This window comes from Saccopteryx bilineata, chromosome 2 (genome assembly GCF_036850765.1).
Source record: "Saccopteryx bilineata isolate mSacBil1 chromosome 2, mSacBil1_pri_phased_curated, whole genome shotgun sequence".
Lineage (NCBI taxonomy): Eukaryota > Metazoa > Chordata > Mammalia > Chiroptera > Emballonuridae > Saccopteryx > Saccopteryx bilineata.
In genome coordinates, this window is record NC_089491.1 from 328202564 (window position 1) to 328225987 (window position 23424).

Consider the following 23424-nt stretch of genomic DNA (forward strand, 5'->3'; position numbering starts at 1 on the left):
GACTCTACAGATCAATTTAGGTTTTCCTTAACTCCTCTCAGCAAGACATTGTAATTTTTAGTGTACAGGTTTTGTACATCTTCTGTCAGATTGAACCCTAAGTATTTAGTAATTTTTGTTGCTGTTATAAGTGGTATTGTTTCCTAATTTCAATTTCAATTGTTCGTTGCTATCATACAGAAATAAGATATTTATATATTTAAGCTCCTGCAATATTGCTAAACTTACTTACTAATTAAAGAAGCATTTTTTTCTAGTTTCCATAGGATTTTGTACATGGATAATCATATCATCTCTGAATAAAGACAGTTTTACTTCTTTTCCAATATGAATATTTTCTTTTTTTCTGACTCACTGCACTGGCTAGCACATCATCTATATGGTTTTAACTACAAGTAGTGACAGCTGACATCCTTGCTTTGTTTTTTACTTAGTTGGAAAACATCCAGTTTTTCACTATTAAGTATGATGTGAGTTATAAGTTTTCCATAGAAGCCCTTAATAGGTTGAACATATAACATATAGTAATAATAATTCTTTTAACACTATTGTTCATTAATTTTTATCTTCTGTGCCATTTTCACTTGGTTGTTTTTATTCTCTTCATTGGTCATATGTTACTATTTCTTTGTATACCTAAATTTTTTTGATTGGATGCTAGATATTTTAGCTTTTTGATAGCTGAATACTTTTGTATTCCTTTAAATATTTCTGAGCTTTGTTTTGGCATGCAGTTCAGTTATTGTTCTTGAAAACAGTCTGATTTATTGGCATCTTCAATTTAATCCTCATTAGGGAAGACCGTGGCAGTGTTTATTCTCAAGTTAATTCTTCTCCACTACTGCAGCAAAATGCTGTGAGCACTATGCCTGTTGTCTGTGTGTTAGAAGGCTTCCACTCTGGGCAGGAGAAGCTGCAAGCAGCCCCGTGCCAGCTTTGGGGATTCCCTGTGATCCTCTCAGTGTTCATTGCCTAGCTTTGGGGTGTGGACAAGTCCTGCTGGGGGTGAGGACAAGGGAGAAGCAGAGACCCGACTCCGGGGACTAGGTTCAGTGACGCAGATCCACTTTATTCAGGAAGTAAGCTAGCTTATATACATGGGTTCAGCCAATAGGATGTTATAGCGTGTCCTTCATAGCCAATGGCTGAAAAGATCAGGGAGCTGCGTGGTTAGCGTTGAGTCACTTCCTTATTGCAGGAGAGCTCCCTTCCTGGGTGTGTCCAGGAGGGTTTCAGGTGCTGGAGTATTCTCACAGCATTGCATCAGCCACAGCTGCTAGGAATGCACTCTGCGTTCCACTCACATTGGGGTAGTTTCCTCACATACATGGGGAGAAGCCTTCAGGGGATCTTCCGTAGGCCTCTGCTCTCTTCTTTAGAACTCAGACCTGAAGACTTCGGTTGCCTTTGCCTCCCTCGACTCCCAGCCTTGGCGCCTCAAGTCAGGAAGTCCTGGGACCCACCCAGGTTCCTCCTCTCTGGGCCGTGGCCTGGAAATGCTCTTTTTGTAGTAAGCAGGGGCAATTAAAAGACTTACTTCAGTTATTTCCAACTCTCAGAAATTAATGTTATTCATTGCTTATGCTTAGTGTCTTAAAAGCATATTTTCACATATTTTGTCCTTTAAAAAAATTGTTTCAGGTAGGAAAATAAATATCTTACTACTTCATCTGAGACACAGAAGCTTTTTTTTCCCCCTTAAGACTATTTTTCCCCACCAAAACGTAATTCCTGTCTTTCTCATCCTTCTAATATGGTTACATCATTTCTGAGGGGTTAGATCTAAATTCAGTATCTACATTATATTAATTATGTAACTGTCCTAGCTGAGACAGTTCTTACTCCGATCACTTTTTATGTCCTGCTATTTATAATACTTGCCTTTGTTTTTAATATCCTGTTTTTATTTACTTAATCTAATACAACTCCAATCTCTAATACAATCTAATTAATACAAGTCCACACTCCATTCCATGTAGGTAATAAATCTCTCAACATGTTAAAATATCTCAGTGTTTTTCCCTGGCCGGTTGGCTCAGTGGTGGAGCGTCAGCCTGGCGTGCAGAAGTCCCAGGTTTGGTTCCCGGCCAGGGCACACAGGAGAAGCGCCCATCTGCTTCTCCACCCCTCCCCCTCTCTTTCCTCTCTGTCTCTCTCTTCCCCTTCCACAGCCAAGGCTCCATTGGAGCAAAGATGGCCCGGGCGCTGGGGATGGCTCCTTGGCCTCTGCCCCAGGCGCTAGAGTGGCTCAGGTTGCAACGGAGTGATGCCCCAGAGGGGCAGAGCATCACCCCCTGGTGGGCAGAGTGTCACCCCCTGGTGGGCGTGCCGGGTGGATCCCGGTCGGGCGCATGCAGAAGTCTGTCTGACTGTCTCTCCCCATTTCCAGCTTCAGAAGAAAAAAAAAAAAAGAGGAAAAAAAATTTAAAAAATATACATATATATCAGTGTTTTGTCAACTGGATCTACTTGAAGAATTTTCTGATCTCCCAGTGAGAACTGGTTGCCTTCAAAGTTTAACTGCCCGTTTGGAGTCTATAACCACCCTGTTCCGTCCTCTCTGAGGCTGACTTCCTGTTGCAGAGATCTTAACTCTTCCTCTTCCTTTGTTTCCTCCTTTGTCTTGGTAGGTTGCATTCTCCAGAATAAGAATATAAAAATCCCATCTTTTTGAGATCCTGCATATTTAAAAATATCATTTTATCATATCCTTAAATCAAGAGTTTTGCTGGTAACAGAAGTCTGGGTTGAAAATAATGTTTTCTCAGAACTATGAAGTCCCTGATGTACTGTTTTCTGGATATATCAGGATTCTTCCTCACATCAAAATGAAAGCTGCAGAAGTGAAGAATCTTCCTGGTTGGTTGCAGTTGTTTATGGCCTGACACATAGTAGGAACTCAATAAATATTTCCAGAATAAATAAACGTTCAGAAGCCATTCTGACTTTTGGTTCTTTGTATTTTGTGATCTTCTCTTTTACCACCAAGAATATGAAAATTCATGAAAATGTACCCTGATGAGTAAATACTTTAATCTACTGTACTGGGTACTAAATGTCACAATCTGAACAGTTTTGTCTTTCAATTCTGGAAGAAATTTTTGCAATGTTTTTATTCAGTTTTCTATTGTCAGACTTAACTGTTTCTGGGATCTTTAATTTCTCTTTCTTTGTACCCCTATTTTTGTTTTCCCCTACCTTAGTTTCTGCAAGGTTTCATTAACTTAATTTTCCAGTAGTGTGTATATATTTGTGTATCATTTGTATATAATTTCTAAGAGCTTTTATTTGTTCCAGTATTTTTTTTCTTTTTACCTTTTTCTTTTTATCAACATCTTGTTTTTGTTTTCTAGACGCTCTATCATCTCAAAGGATATCAACAATTCATTCTCACAACCCTCACCTCACCCATTTTCTTCTTCTCATATAATCTTTATTCATTTTTCTAAATTGCTTTTTTAGTATTTACTTGTTTGGGGCTCTGTCTTCCACAATAAATGCTTTCCTCAAATGTCTGATGACTTTGGCTATATGGTCATTTTCAAAAACAGAATGAAAGCTATGTAAACCTGGCTGGGTACAGGTACAGCATGGTCTTTGTGGAAGGAGCATGTGGCTGGGTGTTTCAGTGTGAGCTTAAGGTCTTTTCTCTTGGGCTAGTCAGAGTCCCAGGGGAAGACATTTAGGATACACCTGGAGGTTATAAACCTGCCTGCCTGGCAGCATTTTGGGAGTCAAGGGTATGAGCTGGCAAGGAGAGGGCTGTGATTCTCAGATTTCTCAATAAACGTTTATTTAATCTCTGTGTTTCTGCATTTAATCCTCACTCCAGCTGTGCCTGAGGTCTCCTCCCCTCCTCCACCCCAGTTCTGTCCCCTCTAATTCTCCCCTCTCCAGGGACTGAACCCGCAGTGCTCTGCAAAGGGGCGTGGGGAGGGCACAGGCGCACTGAGGTGGAAAAGAGGTGTGGGGATCTAAGTGAGTTTTAAGCATATTTACGACAAAATGTCTTTCACTCTTCATTTCTGGAAGGGCTGGACACAGGCAATTCCTAAACACTTTGGTGATTGTGTGACATAAATCAGATCAGATCGCTTATCTGTTTTCCCTGCTGACAGCTTATGAGTCAGTTTTTCCTGGGTGGCTAAATTAGACACCATTCGTCCATCTGCATTCCAAAGTCTTTCCTCTCCTACTGCAGTTGTCCTTGTGGGTCTCTGTCTTCTGAAAAGAACTGTTATGCCATTTCAGTTAGGTTCTGGGAGGGAACTGAGCAGACACTCACCAACCTGCTCTCTTCCACCTGAGTTCCTTGTTTATGTTTACTTCACTTTGCCTTATTATTTTATCTAAGTTTTTGAAACCCATTTCTGGAATACAGCGGGACCTAAATAAATAAATTTCTATATAAGAGTTATTAAGAGTACTGTGGGCACTTGTTTAGCCTGAGCCGATAAGTGATTTCTATTTCTTTCTAAAATTTCTCTAAATTTTAACATAAGTGACCAAGGAAGATCATTTGATAGAATTGTTTAAAAAAAAAAACCTTCATGGACTTCAAAATTTTTATAAATTTGCCTGTGTGGATGCCTAAAATTTCTGTTTTATTTTAGTCCCATTTTCTGTTATTCAATGTTCAATGGACTAAGGAAAATAAAAACAACCAGAAGTAGCAAAATTTATACAAACACCAGGGAATATAAAAGTCAGTTCAAAATGTCTAGACCAATCCCTTTCAGTTCTTGTCTTCAGTGCATCAAAGAAACAAAAGCTGAAAAGCATGAAAGAGGACATCTTTAAATAAATTATTAAAAGGGGATGTGCATTTAAGAGAGACAACACAAACTGTGGGAGAGGAAATTAATACATAATGTGGACAACTGTGTAGCTGTTGAGTGGCAGTGGGGGGCAATGGACTCCCCTGACGGTGGCTCCAATTAGTCTAATCCAGTGGTAATCAACCTGGCCCCTACCGCCCACTAGTGGGTGTTCCAGCTTTCATGGTGGGCAGTAGCGGAGCAACCAAAGTATAAATAAAAAGATAGATTTAACTATACTAAGTTGTTTTATAAAGATTTATTCTGTCAAACTTAGCGAAAATCTGACATAAAGTACTTGGTAAGTAATTATTATTATATGCTTTAACTTGCTGTAACTCTGCTTTATAAATGTTGTAAAGTAAAGTTACTTCCGTACTTTATAAATCACCATTACTGTGGAACTGGTGGGTGGTTAGAAAATTTTACTACTAACAGAGATACAGAAGTGGGCGGTCATTATAAAAAGGTTGACTACCCCTGGTCTAATCAGTCATGGTGATCCCCTTGCTCCTCAGTGACTGACTGAGGCACCTGGCGCATGGGCATCCCCTGGCCGCTGGGTTTGGTTCAGGACTGGCTCAGCACCTATTTAGGGAAAATGAGATATGAGGGGTAGTTTGCCAGGGTCGTCTCACACAACTTTTCACGATCTTAAGAGAGCACCATAGAAGAGATGGCCCCACTACCATCTTTGATAACCAGCATGTACAGATATGAGGCCGAGGAGTTCAGTGGTCTCACTATCAATCTGGGGAGGAAGCCTTCCCAGGAAGGAGACAGCTCTGTGTCAATTACAAGGAAACAGGGCCGTGGCTACTGAACTGAGCCTGTCTTCACCAGCAGGTAAGTGAGCATGTGTATTTGTTTATACCAGTTTGAAGAAGGGTCTGTTACTTGTACATGAAAGCACTGACACAAATAACACAGATACTGAACTAAATAACACAGATACTGAACTGAATGACAAGCTCTGTCTCAATGTCCAAAACTGGAAAACTAGCTGATCAAAAGACACAGACAATAAATTTAAGGGTTTCTACATAACCTAAGAGTAAACACTTTTAACTGCAGATATAGAAACCTTTTCTGCAAATGCAAAAGCCTCCCTCATGTCTCCATTAAGAAAAAAAAAATCAGCAGAGATTTCAATCTTAAACCCTGTATGTTAAATTTGACTGTTCTCAAGAACAGTGTTTACTAATGTGAGTCTGTTGGTCTTTTAGGCAAAACAATTCTCCAATGTGAGACAGTTCCATGCACTACATTTCTAAACCCAGCACTAAATGACTGTCCCTGTGCCTGGATATTGTGACAATGAAAGTCTTCCCTCATTCACTTACCTTAAGGTGGAGGAACCAGCCCCAGAGGAAACCACTAATGTAGGGGAAGGACGCACAGTATAACTTTTGATCATTTCTTCCTTTCAGTTCATTTAAAAATCACAGTCTAAGCTTTTCATATTACAAATAAGGATACTGAAGCCAGAGCAGCGAGTTCTACACCATTCAAATGATTAAATAGTAGTATTTTCAAATTGTTAAAGGGAAACATTAACTGCGTTTTATTTTTTTCAGTATTCACATGGGTTGATTCCAAATCGCATACCTTCAATGTGACAGACATGCTTTAAGATGCAATATGCGGGCATGGCAACATTTTATAGGATCAAATAATAAACAGGATAGGAAAAAAAATGTATTAGCACATTTCTGTTTTTTACTATTAGTTTCTACAGAGCTAACTATATTCAGGGGAAAAGAAATTACCTAGATATTTACCTTTCACTCTGAAAATGTTTCTTAAGAGTCAATAGTTCATTTTCTGAGCAAGGTACTGTGCTAGACACTGTGGTCCTCATTCTCACAGAATGTAAATTTAAAAAAATAACAACTCTGGAAATGTGTATGATCCTCACATGGTAAGTGCAGAGCATAGATAAGACTTCAGCTTGCTCACTCTTAACTGAGAAAGGTTCTGCGATGAGGGTGGACTTGAGAGTCCCCTTGCCTGGTGATATAGAGAGAGGGACAGCTGTTACCAGTGAGATGCACAAGGCCAGCCAGAGTACAGAGGATCAGACATCACAGAGGCTGGGGCCTACTCCAATGAGCAGTGGAAACTGACCAGCAGGCTGGGGGGCAGACCACACTGATGAGCGTGGAGAAGCTACTAACTGTGAAGTAGTTGCACAAGGACATAGGACATAAACATTTGTAGGGGATTGGAGTGTTGAGCAAAATAATAAAGCACATCTTATATTAATGAAGAGAGTATATACCTAAAATGGCTTATCTGATTTTCTAAAAGGAAAGACAGTCTCTCTTTTATCTCTTCAAATCTCTCTTTTTCTTCCACTGAAACTGTTCCGATTCCATCAGGCCTGAAAAACAATCAGAATCAGTCATTTATATTGCTAGAACATTTACTTTTACATATTTTATATCTATAGCTATGTATCTATACACACATGTATACAGTTACCTGAAAAATACAAATAATTAAGGAAATTGCCTATAAGTATAGAGTATACATATTATTGGTATCTGTAGTGAAAATTTATTGAAGATACTTGTAGTCATTTGCTTTCCTCTTCTGACCTGAAATAAATGGAATGGAATTATTCTGTTTTCAACAGCCTTCAAGGTAAAGGATTATAATAAATATTTTCCAGATCTACAGAAAACAATGAATAGTCCTTGAAAAAGGCAGTGAAAAGTGTTCTACAGTGCACCAAACATCTGACCAATAAATGACTATCCCCTTAATGGAAACATTATAAAAAAAAATATTGAATGCAAGCTAAAATGTCTTAACTGCTTCTCTTCCAAATTAAGCTAATGTGGAATAGGGGATGTAATTTTAATTATCAAAACATATATATAGAAGTTTTGGTGTGGATACAAGTAGTGCATTATTGTCCCACATTATTTTGTTTAAATTTGTTTAAATTAAAATTAATGTATCTGTATAAATATTATAAATAAAAATTAAATATTTGAATAAAAACATACAGAGAGAAAAGACCAGCTATGTTTTAAGATAGTTTGTGCTTAACCAAATATCCCTATGGAATCAATATGAGTTTTCATTAGGATTTTTATAAGTAGCTATGACGACTGAACAGAAATCTTTTAGTGAGACTATAAAATATAAGATATATTGGTGGTATAGCAACCACCTAAACTTCTGGACATATAAATTTTAACTGTCTTTGTTAACACAGAGAAAAGCATATAGTAATCTCATATTCATTTCAAAATCTATTTCAACAAAATGAATCTTTGCATTTGATAATTAACACAAATAATTTCTTCCTCTATCAGCTAATTATTCTAAAGACTATATTTTAATTCCCAAAAGATTTATGCATTTCACTTCAACTTACTAATTTTTAACATCTTTGTGTAAGATAGGTAGAAACAAAGATTATGAAAAACAAAAGCAAATGCTTAAAATAACTTTCCAACAAGATTTTTATTTGATGTTCCCACAGGTTTTTTTAAAAGTATATCTGTGTTTGTATCTGTGATTCTTGTAAACTAGTCAATTAGGATAAAAAGCAATTAAATTTTAAAGTCACACCTGTATCTCATTGACATAAAGACCTTTTTATTCATATCAAAGCATCATTTAAGTTTAAATTTCTTTTCCAATATAGAGTAAATAATTTATTTCAGAAACTCACATGCTGGTAGAATTTATGCTTTGAAAATATTTCCTACAATTACATTTTTGTTCTAAATGGGGAAAGATCAATTATTTAACTATAAAATCAGAATAATACATCACATTTTTCCCTATCAGAATGTATTTGAATATTAACTATAGAAAAATGAATGGCAAAGTACTGGTCTTTCAAATGTTTTTTAGGAAGAAAAGAAAGTCTGATCTATAAATTATAGAGCAATAAAATATGGGACAGTTCCAATGTTTCACAATAATTTTTTTTTTTAAGCGAGAGGAGAGGAGATGGTAAGACAGACTTCCGCATGCAACCCGATCAGGATCCACCCAGCAACCACCTCGTCTGGGGATGATGCTTGAATCAACTGAGGTAGCCTCAGCGCCCAGGGCTGGTAATTGAACCAATCAAGTCACTGGATGTGAGGAGGGGAGAGGGAGGGGAGAAGGGGGTGGGGGAAAGGGAAGGGAAAAGGGAGGTGGAGAGGGAGGGGGAGAGGGAGGGGAAGAGAAGTAGACGGTCTTCTCATGTGTGCTCTGACTGGGATTGAACCAAGGATGTCCACATGCTGTGCCAACACTCTACCCACTGAGCAAACCAGCCAGGTCCTATAATAATTTAATAATGAATCTTTTCCCCATATTACTTCAGAGCCAATTCTCATTGAGCAAATGGTAGCATGAAACCTAGCCTGTGACCTATGAGTATGTATTGACAATGATCACAAAAGTTCAACTGGAAAGTTCTATATAAATTAACAATTTGGGAATTTGGGCATTCTGACACAAACTATTATGTAACAGACAGCAATAAAAACTCATACCACAAAGTTGCAGATGATTACTTCACTAAATACACCTATGCAAACTTGATGGAAAATAGAAAAGAACTCATTGTTCTAATAAGTGACATGTCCTTTGGCTTTGCTCTCTGACAGATGCCTCATGGTTATGTTTGAGTGAATTTTACTGTTTGCTTCAACTCTCATCCACAGTGAAAGAGCAAGTTATCCTGTCATAAATTTCCCTGGGGCACAATGCCTACATTTGGAATGGAGCCAGGGGTCCAGGAGGAAAAGCAAGAAAGATAAGTCATGGGGATGTCACTTAGGTCAAACTTCACTAAGATAAAGACTATTAGACACAGTTAAGGGTCATTTTACTGAGTTTATTACTAAATTAGGTACACATCTGACAGGTTAAATACATTCAATATTTTGGAATTGCTTTTATTCACATGTTCTCATTTTAATGTAGACTTCAGATTATCTACTGAATATCAGGCATATGAAGCGACATTCAGTATCTAAATTATTGGGAATAAATGGCACCTTTGATGCAGTCAAGCCTAACTGCTGTAGTCTCCAAGGAAAAAAGCTCCCAGGGTTCAGGGAGGATAGGCTACCTCCCCAAGGTCACACGCTGGCAAGTGCCAGAGCATGGACTTCTGCATTCCAAAGCCAGTACTCCTTCTTTCTTTTTAAAAGATTTTATTATGGATCTTAGAGAGAAAGGTGAGGAGAGGAGTGGGAAGCATCAACTCGTAGTAGCTGCTTTTTGTATGTGCCTTGACCAGGCAAGTCCAGGGTTTCGAACCAGCAACCTCAGCATTTCAGGTCGATGCTTTATCCACTGTGCTGCCACAGGTCAGGTCAAAGCTAATGCTCTTAGTACCCATGCATTATTTTCTTTCCCCCAGAAAGAAAATAATACAGAGCAATTTTAAAAAAACCCTCGTAGAAAATGGAAGCGTTACCGGAGAAGCAATAATGATGGGACTATTGTAAATGCATACACTTTAGAAATATTTTCTGTTACTTTTATTATAAGGCAAAAAATCTTAAAGATCAATAAAATTTAAAATACTATCCACTGAATCAGTAAGTCAATTAAAAAGAAAACCTTAAAAAGGAAGTCCTATATTCTGCTCTTTCTCACACTGCAAAATAGGAACTTGCAGAAGCTATGAGAAAAATGTAAACTAGTTATAGCTTATGAATATTTACTGAGTAGACTCAGGGAAGTAAGAGAATTGAACTAATAGCATTATAAACTCAGTTAAAAAGTAATTTTTTGGTGTATGTGACAGAGAGAGGGACAGACAGGGACAGACAGTCAGGAAGGAAGAGAGATGAGAAGCATCAATTTTCCATTCAGGTACCTTAGTTGTTCATTGATTGCTTTCTCATATGTGCCTTGACCAGGGGGCTACAGCAATGCCAGTGACCCCTTGCTCAAACCAGCAACCTTGAGCTCAGGACATCGACCATGAGGTCATGTCTATGATCCCACTTTCAAGCCAGCCACCTTGTGCTCCAGCTGGTGAGCCAGCACTCAAGCCAGTGATCTCAGGGTTTCGAATCTGGATCCTCTGCATCCCAGTCCAATGTTCTATCCACTGCACCACTGCCTGGTCAGGCTAAAGTAATTTCTATCAGCTGTACCACAAGAGCTATCCAGAACCAGACTACCACTCAGCACTTCCACTGCCTCCCCTCTGGTTTTGGGTGTCATCAGCTCTCTCCTGAGAACAGCTACAACCTCTTTGGTTTCTCCTCCAGTCTCCTGTCAAGAGTATTGGCAACTCACTACTGTGAGCCTTTTTCAAGCATAAGTCACAGCCTTGTAATGGTGGCCATCATTGTAAAAGGTGAAGTCCTTATAATAATTTACAAGACTTTATATGATCTTCCTGCCTGCCACTGACACTGAGCTCCTCTACCCCTTCACAGCAAGTCCCCTCACTCTGGATACACTGGCCTCCTATCTAGCTGCAAACATATAAAGTATGTTCTGCCTCAGGACCTTTGCATATGCTGTTCCCCCTGCCTGGGAGCTCTTTCCCTGTGGAAAACAGCCTACCTGTGGGTTACATTTTCTGTTAAGAGAAACTGTCACATGTGACATACATGTGTGCACATACATGCACAATGTCTCTTTTGAAAGCCAGATTCATGCAAAAAATAGTCCCACCTATAGTAAGGCCATAATAAATTAATTTCACTCAATTCCTCCACGAACTAAAGAATTTTATAATTTGTGCTATTCAGCAATCTGACAGATTAAGCATTAAAACAAAAAGGAATCCTTTATGTAGACTGGATATCTTGTCATGAGTACCAATTCCTTCTGTAATGAGTGCAACACAAGCTCTAAATTGAGAAAGATTGTTTTAAAAAATGACAATTCAAAAACAAGAGGTCACTGATCTATTTCCTATTCTCTCCGATGACTTCTGGGATAGTTCAGACAAGAAATCAGTTTCCATGAAGTTAAAGGCTGAATAGGCTTTGGCTCAGGGAAGATCTAAGAGGAAAAGGGTATAAAACTGGGTTAAAGAGTCAGACATTTGGGCAGAAGGCAAACTGTCATGAAGAATCTTCTTAACTATTCAGATATGAACTAACCTGGTAGCTCCACTTCTCTTGGTTGAACAATTTACACTTCACACATTTTATAGGCATTTCTTCCCATATAATACAAAATTTCAGAGACTCATAAGACCAGTAAAACCTAATGTTGGCATGTTTACTAATATTCATTTTATCAGGGTAAGTCTGAGTAAGGAAGACCTACTGGTTGTTGAGTTTTCAGAAACAATGGTCCTGTGATAAATGGCAACTAGAAAGATTAAACCACCCAAGTGCTGTTTTTTTTTTTTTGAACAATTCAAATTGTTTAAAAAGATCTAGTTGGAGGTTCATAGGGCAACCAAGGCATATTAAAGAGTCTGAGAAGTCCGAAAGTCAAGAAATCTGTTTAACTTTGTTTAAACAGCCTGTCCCCAAATCATTTAGTCATGGGATTGCCCCACAACTCCCAGTTAAAAAGCATCCTTTGGTGCTGATGAACACTTGTTTTATTATTTAATGAAAACTCTAACTTCTACGGTTATTTCCTCAGTCACGGTCATCAGCTAAACAGGTTCCAGATCCGTGAGCGGTAAATGCGTCCTTGTCTTTTCATCTCTAGGAGTCTGCATGTGGCCTGGAACCCAGTGCTCAGGAAGCTGGTGGGCTGAATAAATATACCAGGAGTTAACACTGAATAGAGCAGTCTGGTAGATTGACGCCATCCATTTCCTTCACCCTCACCCACAGGTCTCCTCCCTCCCCAGCTCGTCAGACAAGTTGGTTTGTCCTGGTAGTTTGGTTGGTTGCGGTAAAAGACATTTTGTAAGCAAGTGGACAAATGACAAAGTCTATGGAGCTTCTGAGTTTCTTTTAGGCTTCTTTTCACCTGCCTTCTACTATGAGGGATGTATGAGATCCTAGCTTCCTCTAAAGGGGAGACACCTGCAGGGTGGCAGTTCTCAATTGTCAATGCCGCCACAGCACAGCAGGCAGGAGGCACTCTGCACTGGTGTACTTCCCACCAACATCCATTTGTGAACAGAATAAGAAAGAGAGGAAGACCCAACCTGAATAAGAAATGATGGAAGATGAGGGAGAAAACAACACTCTCTTCTTGTTTTTGTTCTCCAATCTATAATACCTACTATTGTTTCAAACAAAATAGGTATTTTTGGTCATATGTTATATAATCAGTGTCTTTTTACTTCCCCTGAAATGTTACACATCCAGGGAAGAAGTTAATTTGACCCCTTGACATTCACTGAGATAGAAAAAGTACTTTATCTATGAGAAAAGATTTTTAAGACAAAATTTTAAAATCACTCTTCTCTTCCTCCAAACAGTCCCCCCTATTGCGTTCCTTATTTGGATTTCCTACGCATCCTATCTTCATAGGAGTTTTTAAAAGAGTAGACACTTCTACAGGGACAGCAATTATCCGACTCGATGAAGATACAGGATTTTGTGACAGTTTCTGTGTTAAGGCAGTGATACGTCAAGGACAGTTTTATTGAGGTGTGGGCTAACTGAGCTGACCTGCACTGAACCAACAGATATTTGTGGACTAATCCAAATTAAAATCAATGCAGCACAAAATTCTAAAATTCAAGAGAAAAAATCAAGAGGATTTTATGATAAAAATAAAGAGTATTACGGTTTATTCTGTGATATCAATATCACAACATTATTTTTCTTAAATGACACTTTTTTAAATTAAAGGCCTATATACACACTATAAATGGATGAAGGAATTCAGAAAAACACAGAGACAAAATTAAAATTTCCTATAAATGTCCCAACCAGGAATAACTGGTAGTGCAATTCTATAAATATAATTCTAGATTTATTTCTATAAAATATGGATATTATTGAACTTTCTGGTTCATAAATTGAATCTTTTAATGAACTGTAAACATTTTTCATATCACTTAAATATATTCTAATATTTACTTTTTAATGGAAGTATCAATATATTTCATTATATGAATATATAATTTATTAATAGTATACTCCATTAGTAAAAATTAAAAACTTTCTTCCTCTCCATTTATCCTACCATAAATACTGCTGCAATAACAAATCTTATAATATATATATATATATTTTATACTATATATTTTTAACCCATCCTTAATGTTTCCTTGGGATAAATTTCCAAAAGTGTATTGCTAGGTTAAATGGTGCTATAGAATAAATTAGTCCTCACTTCAGATTTATGCATTGAAGTCCTAACTGCTGATGTCACTGCATCTGGAGATAAAGGCTTTTAGGAGATAACTAAGGTTAGAAGAGGTCACAAGGATGAGGCCCTAATCTGATAGGATCGGGGGTCTTATGAAAGGAGGAAGAGCCGCAGTCTCCCTTTCTGTTATGAGAGAAAGCAACCGCTTACAAACCAGGAAGAGAGTCCTCCCCAGAACTGCCCATTCCAGCACCCTGATATCGAGAGTTCCAGTCTCCAGACCGTGAGAAAATAAATTTCTGGTGTTTGAGCCACCCAGTCTATGATATTTTGTTACGGCAGCCTGAAATGACCAAACCAAATGGAAAAATATTTCTGGGCATTTGAATCACATTGCAAAAGTGCTTTTTAAGAAAGCATTTATCAGCTTACACTCTGATCCATAGTGCATGGAATTATTAATTTCCCTGCAACTTCATCAACTGTGGTCTTTATCATTTGTTACAATCATTTTTAATTTTATATATAAAAAGGAGTATTACTGTATTAATTACTATGGTAAAAATGAATCAATCTTGCTGGTTATGTAGGATCTTTCTGTGGCGCATGAAAATCATTGCATTTAATTAAGGGCATTAATTGTGAATTCTATTTATGATGTGTCCCAAGATGTTACCTGTAAAATTTGTAAATAGATGGCCAATGCCCTTCATTTACTTAGTCAACAAATATTTATTGAAAAACTAACTACCTCCTGGGGATACAATACAAGCACAACAAAAATGATCCTTACCCTAAGAGTTTATAGTAAGGAAAAGCATAAAAAAGAAAAATCAGACAATTGTATAAAGTATACAATTACATTTTTTCTTCTTTTCCAAGTAAGAGGAGGAAAGACAGAAAGACTCCCGCATGCACCCCAACTGGGATCCACCCAGCAACCCCCATCTGAGGCTGATACTCTGCCCATCGTGGGCCATGCTCACAATAGAGCTATTTTTAGCACCTGAGATGGAGGCTCAGCAGAGCCATCCTCAGTGACCAGGGCAATTTGTTCAAATTAATTAATCCATGGCCGTGGAAGGGGAAAAGAGAGAAAGAAAGAGAGAGAAGGGGAAAAGGGAAGAGTGGAGAAGCAGACGGTTGCTTCTTTGGTGCCCTGATCAGGAATCGAATCTGGGACTTCCACACACTGGGCTGACTCTAACAGCTGAGCCAACCAGCCAGGACTAATATTCTTATAACAGTGAACAGATGAGACACTGAGTCTCAGACAGGACCAGTTGTGCAAAATAAAACAGCCCCCAGGCATCAGAGCCAGGACAGGAAGACAAATGGTCAGACTGCTAGCTCACTGCCATTTCCAACCTCCCAGCTTCTCCCTGTGCCACTCACCTTTGCTGCTTGCACCTATCTTGTTTTGAAAGGCATGCTTGCTTAAGTATTAAACTCGAGGTTGGGTGGGGACAGATATTACTGCTGGGAAGGTCTGAGACAGATCGAGGTTGTTCCGTAGCTTTTCAAAGATTCAGAAAAGAAGCCTCACACAGGATAACCTTGTTTTGACATTTGATCTGATGGCTCCCCTATCCCAGAAGTGACTCTCTAGATTCAGAATGTGTATGGCATTTACATTTAATTTCTCCACGCTGTACAGTCAAGACTAGAATTAAGAAGTGGTAATGAAAACTCGTAAGAATCCTATTTGATGTAATTACCTACGATTTTACTCAAAATTGCAGCATTCTCTCTAAAGTCAGAGGCAAGACGGTGCAGCATGATTGCTGAAGTGACACATAAGAGGAAAGGTGAAGATGAAAGTATTGTGCTAGGCTTTGACTGATGCCCATGGAGGTTGTCTACCACTCTGTGATCCGACCTGGAATCCCCGGAAAGCAGGGGTCACTTGCTACGGCAAACTGCAGCCATGCTACACTTGGAAGCAGGACATCTGAGCTGGCCTTTGTCGCCCTGCCGCAGCTCAGGGATGGCCCTCCTAAACCACAGGAGAGGCAGTGAATGCACCACGTGGCTTCCATTACATTGACACAGAAAAGCCATTTTGTGTTGCTGCTTTCGTTTCTCCACCCTCAGCCTGACTTAGGGAAACCAAGCTGTATAACCACACATATCAACCTAGAACTTTGCCCTGCGAAGCATTGTCTCTGCACGCCTCTTGTCTCGTCCCTGGCAGTCCTCGGCGGCACCTGCGCTGAGAGAGAGGCTGTGCTATTCACAGATACATGTGTCTCACATCCCGCCGGTGCGTGTCTGCTTCTGTCCTTGACTTGCTGTTTTCTGTCTCCCTTTCTTTCCTCCTCTCCTTCTCAGCCTCAGCACCAGCCAGACCTTTTCTGTTTAACTCTATTCTTTTCTTCCTGAAACCCTCCGAGTGCTATTCAGACGAGATGTGTCTGCACAAGGAGGAGCACGCCGAGAGCGCGCGGTGTCTGCCGAAGGATGCGCTTCCGGAGAAAGCTCACATCCAGACGCCGCTGCGTCCTTCACATCAGGCAGCGACAAAAGGCAATCTCTCCTCCTTTTGAATTTTTGATAGAGGTAGTTCAGGCAATGAGCAAAATGACTCTCTGAATGTGTGTCTTTACAGATGTAAAAATGATCATAAAAGGAAGCTATGGCAAACAGGGACAGGAAAGACAGGCTTGACATTGACAGCATTTTGAATGAAAGTCTACATAAATATCAGATGATGCACACATAGAGAAGAGACGCTTTTTTCTTTTCCCTCCACAAGGACAAGTTGCTAAAACCTGACTATTCTATTAGCAGAGAAATTAACAGTATAATGACATACACACTGAAATACTTCCATTTAGCGTAAAATGTTACAGCTCTAACCACCCATTTTTCATGTTTTTCCTTCCCTCACAATTTACATCCTTGTGTCTGGGTGACAAAGAGAAGCATATGAGAATGACAACTAATCAATAAGGACATATTTTACATGTTTTATAATTATTGAGCACCTGCATATCAGTGTCTTCCCTTTTACCTATGGGCTTTGAGTTTTGGAAAGGTTAAGTGGTTCGCCTCACCTGGGCCAGTTTGCAAATACCAGAGTCGAGATTCAAGGAGAGATCTTCTGCCTCTTTTTATTCTTTCATTGTGGCAGCATGACATACCTGAATGACACCTGATTGACTCTAAAAATTAAACACTTCTTCCTTCCCTTTTTTCTTAAGCTACCTGTGACCTAAATGTTGAATCAGAGACTGACTCAAATTTCTATTCTAAACCACCACTCGGAGACACCTGCATATGGTCACATTTTAACCTGGAAAATGGATTTAATGTGCACTATTAATATATGCACGAGCATTTAACATACCTTCGATTACACTTTACAGTGTCCCATGATAAAGAAAACAGTACTTTTAGCAGAATAAAAGTAACTATGGCAACCCACAGCTTCAAATCAGGCTGCCTCCCAGGCAGTGGCAGCAGCTCCCAGTTGCCTCAGTAACTCTCCATTAAAATGTCTCTCCAACACGTACATTTTGGGGAAGCATTAGCTTAATTTCCTACTTCATGTTTTCAACTTAATTGACCTTTCTGTGTTAACGACAGAAATAACTGGTCATACCAACTGCGTTGGGTAATGTCTGTTTCATTTCGTTCATCTTCCTGTGTTTCAGAACGCTCCCTAACACTGGAGACCTACCCTGTGATATCCACTGGTCAGGAGCTCGGATGGGACCAGAGATAAGGAAGAGTCTAAGGACAACAGCCCCTCACGCGCTGGCTGTCACACAGTGGCTACCCCGAGTGTCTGCTTCTCTCACCACCTCTCAACTTTTTGAGGGCAGATGGTTTCATTGGAGGTGATGGGAAAAACCACCACAACCTGCAACATCCCCAATTTCCAAGTAAGGCCTAGGTCCATACTGAAGTCTAAGCTGGAAGAGAGTCTGAGAATAGGATCACTTTGATTGTGGGATGAACAATGGCAACAGTGGCAGCTTGAATTCAACACATTCATTTTGCACCCACAGTGTGCAAAGCACCATGGGAAGGGCTGCAGAGGGTAACAGGTGAACGAGACTAGTTTTTACCTTCAAAATATAATCTAGTGGTATAGAAGCAGGTATGTGTATAGCATATAAGCATACATGATAAAATTCCTAAGAGAACTAAAAATAAAAGCTTTTCAGTGCCTGAATGAGTTAACAAGTCTTCTTCGAGGAGTTCTGTGAGCTCTGTTATAAAACTTGAGAACAGAAACATTGTAGGGAAAATAAACAGGTTGTCTGAGATAGAGATCCCATCGAAGAATATTTGGACTTCATACTGATTAGACAAAGTGAGATAATATTGGAAAAATGCTGATACTATAATCCATTTTTAATGTAATAACCAAATGGGAATCACTGAAGTTTTTTGATAGGGAGCATAGTGAAAATTAATCAGTAACTTAGGAGGTGAATACTAGACTATGATAGGGAGAAAAAAAGCAATAGAAAGGTGAATAAAGACGGAAAAGCAAGAAAAAAGTGAAGGCCAGAATTAGGGTAGACACACAGATTAATTAGGGTAGAAAGACAGATTTGAGGAATACTGTGAAGACAGAATATTCACACTGGCAACACATTGGGTAAAGGAGGTAAAAGAAAAAGATGAATGAACAGTAAATGAACTGTGAATGGAAGTGATAACAGCACAAATAATTAACCCATTCATTCATTCATTCATTCACTCATTCATTCCTCAGATATTTACTGAACACTTACTTTCTCCCAGGGGTGTTACTTTTTTGTCAAGAACTCTGCTAGGAGCAAAGGGAGGTACAGGAGCTGAGTTAGCAAATATGACAGATTTAATTTTACATACAGAGAGTTGAAAGTCCCAGCAGGACATGTGAGCCCCCGATTGTTGACTGAGATGTGTTCTTTAGGAGTGTAATTGGGTTGGAAGTATTTGTACTGAGAGAGGTCATGGTTGGCACTGTGGAAAGGGATGAGATCACTGAAGTAGAATTTTTCACTGAAGTGGAAAAGGTCTCAGAAAGAGGAGAGCAAGTTTAAGAATGCATGTGAGAGAAGAAAACACTAGACTCTACTCAGAGTCTGGAGGAACAGGAACTATTAGCGAAGAGTTGGTCAAGCAATACATGAGAAGAGAGCGGAGACAGTGCTGCCTCCAGGGAGACAAGCAGCATAGGGTCAGGGACACTGTAGCATCAACTCTTCTCTGAGAGTCAGGAGGGTGAAGATGTGCCGAGGCTACTGGATCAGGTCATTAGGCAATCCTCTTCAGAAAGCCCACTGGCCTGTGAGGAGCTCGGGCCAGACCAGAGCAGGTGCAGAGGACTGGTCGGAAAGAGAACAATGGAAAGGCAACTGACACCGTAACAATACTTAAGATGACATAAGGTATCACTTAACACTTCTGACCACTCCCATGCTTCTTAATGTACTGAAGCCCAACCACAACTTATGCATTCTGAGAAAGATACTATTTTACGTCTTTCTTATAGTTGATGAAGCAAAGACAGGTGAGAAAGCTTGCCCTACTTACACCACACAGTTCATAAGTATTCATCGGAAGCCAGGCAGTCTGACCTCAGAATGTCAGAATGTCTTGACCACGCTATAATGTAGTGAGGTTAGGTGCAGCTTAGACAGGTTAGCGGGAAGAAAGCCACAAGGAGGAAGAGATGGAATATCAATTGAAGGAAGGGAAAGAGGGGATGGGAGAAGGGTACCTCCTTTGTGGGAGGTGCCCTAGGTTCTTTGGAACAGGAGTAAGAAAAGACAGGAGGGTGACATGGAGAGATTTTAAGCTCAGAGGTACACAGTTTTGGGGGTCTACATTAGGTGATTTCTTGCCTTTTTGGTAAAGCAAGAGATAAGATCACTGTGGTGCTAAATAGGCAATACTTATTGCAAAAGTGCAGATTAGAGAAAGGGCTGGGAGAATATACTACATAAACTCCATTATTTATGTTGTTTTACTAATGATGGCTTATTCCACAGTGGAAAAACCAGGATTGTTGGGAGTACACAAGCCTGTTAACACCACCTCCCCAGACATACATATGCATTACAACAAAATACCAATGATACTCCAGCTCCGCAGACCCTGGCACTAGGCAGTCCCTAAGGACTCAGGCGACTTCTCATCTCAGATTTTCTCTCTCTCTCTTTCCCAAGTGGCTCTAATGGCAAAAAGGCACCTAAAGTGCAGCCCACCTAAAATAACAGCGTAGTGATGTACATTTTTTCTTTGTGGGTTTTCTTCTCTCTCTCTTCTAAGTGTTTGCTATTTAAAATCTGTTACTAGGTGATAATGGCAAAGCACATGTTTCTCTCTTCCCAAGTCAGACTGATCCATTTCCCTGCATGTTTGCAAGTTAAATACCTGTTGCCATGCACGTGAGAGGCGCAGAAGGCGAAGCTGTAATGGAGCAGGGTTGGGTCGATGACAGCGCCATTTTCCGAATGTTCCATCAGCTCCGTAAGGTAGCACAGGTGCCTGTGACAGCCTCTTACCCCGTACCGGGCACAGTACTCATCTAACACAAACACTTGGCCAGGGCTAAACCAACCCTGCAAAAGAGAAAAAAAAATTTTTTTTTCTGTACTAAGATCTGCTTTCCTGAAGGCGCTACTAGGCACTATACAGAGAAGCTGAATTAAAGTGTCTTTTGACATTTTTTAAATTAGTGGTATGTTACACATTATTTTCAGAATATCTCAAGTCATCAATGTTGGAACTGATTTGTAAACCGGCAACCTAATACCATCCTCTCTATTGCCACGGCAGGCATGGGCGACCTGTTCTCCCCGTCATTCAAATCTAGTCAAATTTGTTCAGAGTATCAGAGCTGTCGGTCACAAAAATGAGATTCCAAATAAATGCAATCCCTGAGTCAATTTAAAAGAGAAGGGGAAAACAGACACTATCATTGGAAATGCTCAGTTACTGAAAGCGCTTTATAAAGTGAACTGAAAGAAAACTTCAGGCCCTGGTCGGGTAGCTCAGTTGATTAAATTGTTCCAACATGCCAAAGTTGTAGGTTCGATCCCTGGCCAGGGCATATCAGTAAAAAATAAGCAAATAAATAAAATTTAAAAAAAGACAGCTTCAGTAAATTTAGCAGTGGTAAACATGTATTATTTGAGTATTTAAATATTTGAGACATTGTTCTCATTCTGTTTGTCTTTCTATGACAAATATAACAAAGTTAGTATTTGCTCTATGAAATGTTTTGATGAATTATATGGATTTAAAATAAAAACAATTAAAATGGAAAAATGGAGGGTTTTAAAAGGGGGCAGAAAAATCATGCAAGAGAAGGAACAGAATGGTGAGAAATGTAGAAAGGTGAGCTGCAGGAAAGACAGGAGGAGGAGAGAAGAGCGAGCCACAGAACATTTACTGTGGTTATGGTGCGGGCACTAGCCTAGACTCAGAGTTATATATCTATGCAGTGACATGTATATTAAATATTTAGAATCATCATGCATGCTTGTTATTATGAGATCCATGTTACATATAATATGTATATATATAAGCTAAAGCTCAGAGGTGTTTGGTGAATGGCTCAAGATCACACTACAAATCAATTGCTGAGCCATGATCTCCATCCAGAGTCTTCCTGCCTCCAAACTCTCATCACACCATGTTCACTCCCCTCTGGGTGCTGCTGAAGACACACTGTAGTGTTCCCTTCAGACTTTGAGTGACACATGGGGTCCTCCACATAACCAAGCAGCTTGTGACATCAGTAACTAACCCCACGGAGCGGAATCCAAGAGCAAACGGTCCCTCGCACAGGTTCACTCTGCCTGCGCAAGTTCATGGAAAGATGTTAGGTTGACGATAATTAGTTTCACTCACCACGTAATTGTGAAGGTAGAGCTAGATCAGGTTCCAACCACATAATTACCTGCTAAATAATGAGTACTTAATATAGAGTCTCTAATCAATTAATAAACCACTAGTGTAATTTTGACAATCAGTTGTTTGACTGAAACACCTTTCATGAGCAGGAAATGCGTTCTTTTCGAAATCATTTTTTAATAAGAATGTAAGTTTACTGCACGGAGCTACCATGTTCAATAGCCAAGAGACTAAATGGCGATAGGCATATTCTGGCTGGAAAAATTCCAGAGAAATTACCAGTAACAATATAATCCCTGGAAAGGCACAAGTGATTCCTAGGCTGTCATTTAATGTCCACATTGGAGAAGCCAAACAACTCTTCTAAAAGTAAATGATACTAATAAATAAATAAATAAATTAAATAAATAAAAATAAATGATACTTTGTGACACTGGCCAGGTGGTTCAGTAGATACACTGTACTGGCTCCAAAGTCATGGCTTTGATTAGGGCACAATGAGAAGCAACCAATGAGTGCACGTGGAACGAGCTGATGCTTCTCTCTTCCTCTTTCTCTCCCTCTCCCACTCCCCTCTCTCCCCCTTCCTCTTTCTCTCTCAAATCAATGGAAAAATTAAAAAATAATTAAAATTATACTTTGTGTCCCAAATCTTGGCTGGCTTCAGCAAATAGCAGTTTAGCTGCCCGTTATAATTCCTTTTTCTTTCTTTAAAAAAAAAAAATTAAATCGTCTTTTCAGCGTTAGATGTAACAAAGCCTTGCTGTCACCTAGTGCCCAGGCCCCACTGTCGAGCCACTGTTTCTCTCCCTGGCACTTAGATTGTCTTTCCAGGAGCAAAAGAGAGAAACAAAAAATATCTCAACATTGGGCGAACAGAACTCCAACCTTAAAATGTCTGTACAGGGGTTAGTAACTCCTCTCACGGAGGGTTTTCATGTTCATTAAAGCCTTCTATTTTCACTCAGCCCTTCTCCAGGGGGACTGACAAGCCACAGTTCAGAGTCTGTGTGAGTCTATGCTCCTGTCTATTGAGTGGCACAGCGGTGGTCTTCAAGTGTATAATTTTCAAATTGGGAAGCAATCGATTGGAATCCTTCATAACTAACTCTCACTACTGTTATTAAACAAGTCAGGGCTCAAATGCCGCCTCATCGCCAAGTATTTCTCACTTTTAACCCCCTTTAATTCTAACCTGGAGGGGCCTAGCCAGGCAGCCTGGTACTCACCAAGCAAGAATAGGAATCATTCAGTCTGTGATTCAAAGTCTGCCGCTGGAGTATTCTAAAAAGGAGGGCGTGGTCCAGCTTGCAAGGATTCGCAGAAATAAACTCATCCATGCCATGTTTCTGAAAACGGTCTGCATCTGAATATTCAGGAAAGCACGCATAATACATTTATTTTTCTGGTTTAATAATGGGCAAATGCAGTTATTGCAAAGCACAAAATGCATGCCTCATCACAACAAACGATTACGTTCTATTACGTAAAACACGACGCCCAGAATTCAGCACATGAGTGTAAA

General features: G+C 39.5%; 1 protein-coding gene across 4 annotated transcripts in view; it reads right to left on the reverse strand.

The window, feature by feature from the left end:
* CADPS2 (calcium dependent secretion activator 2) overlaps positions 1–23424 on the reverse strand; it is a 538020-nt gene that overhangs the window by 135642 nt on the left and 378954 nt on the right. For all 4 annotated transcript variants that reach the window (XM_066262196.1, XM_066262195.1, XM_066262194.1 and 1 more), the window contains exons 12-14: positions 23129–23265; positions 20415–20602; positions 7099–7200 (exon numbers count right to left, since the gene is read on the reverse strand). In XM_066262196.1, the coding sequence (XP_066118293.1) occupies positions 7099–7200; positions 20415–20602; positions 23129–23265 (427 nt within the window). The remainder of the gene's footprint in view (positions 1–7098; positions 7201–20414; positions 20603–23128; positions 23266–23424) is intronic.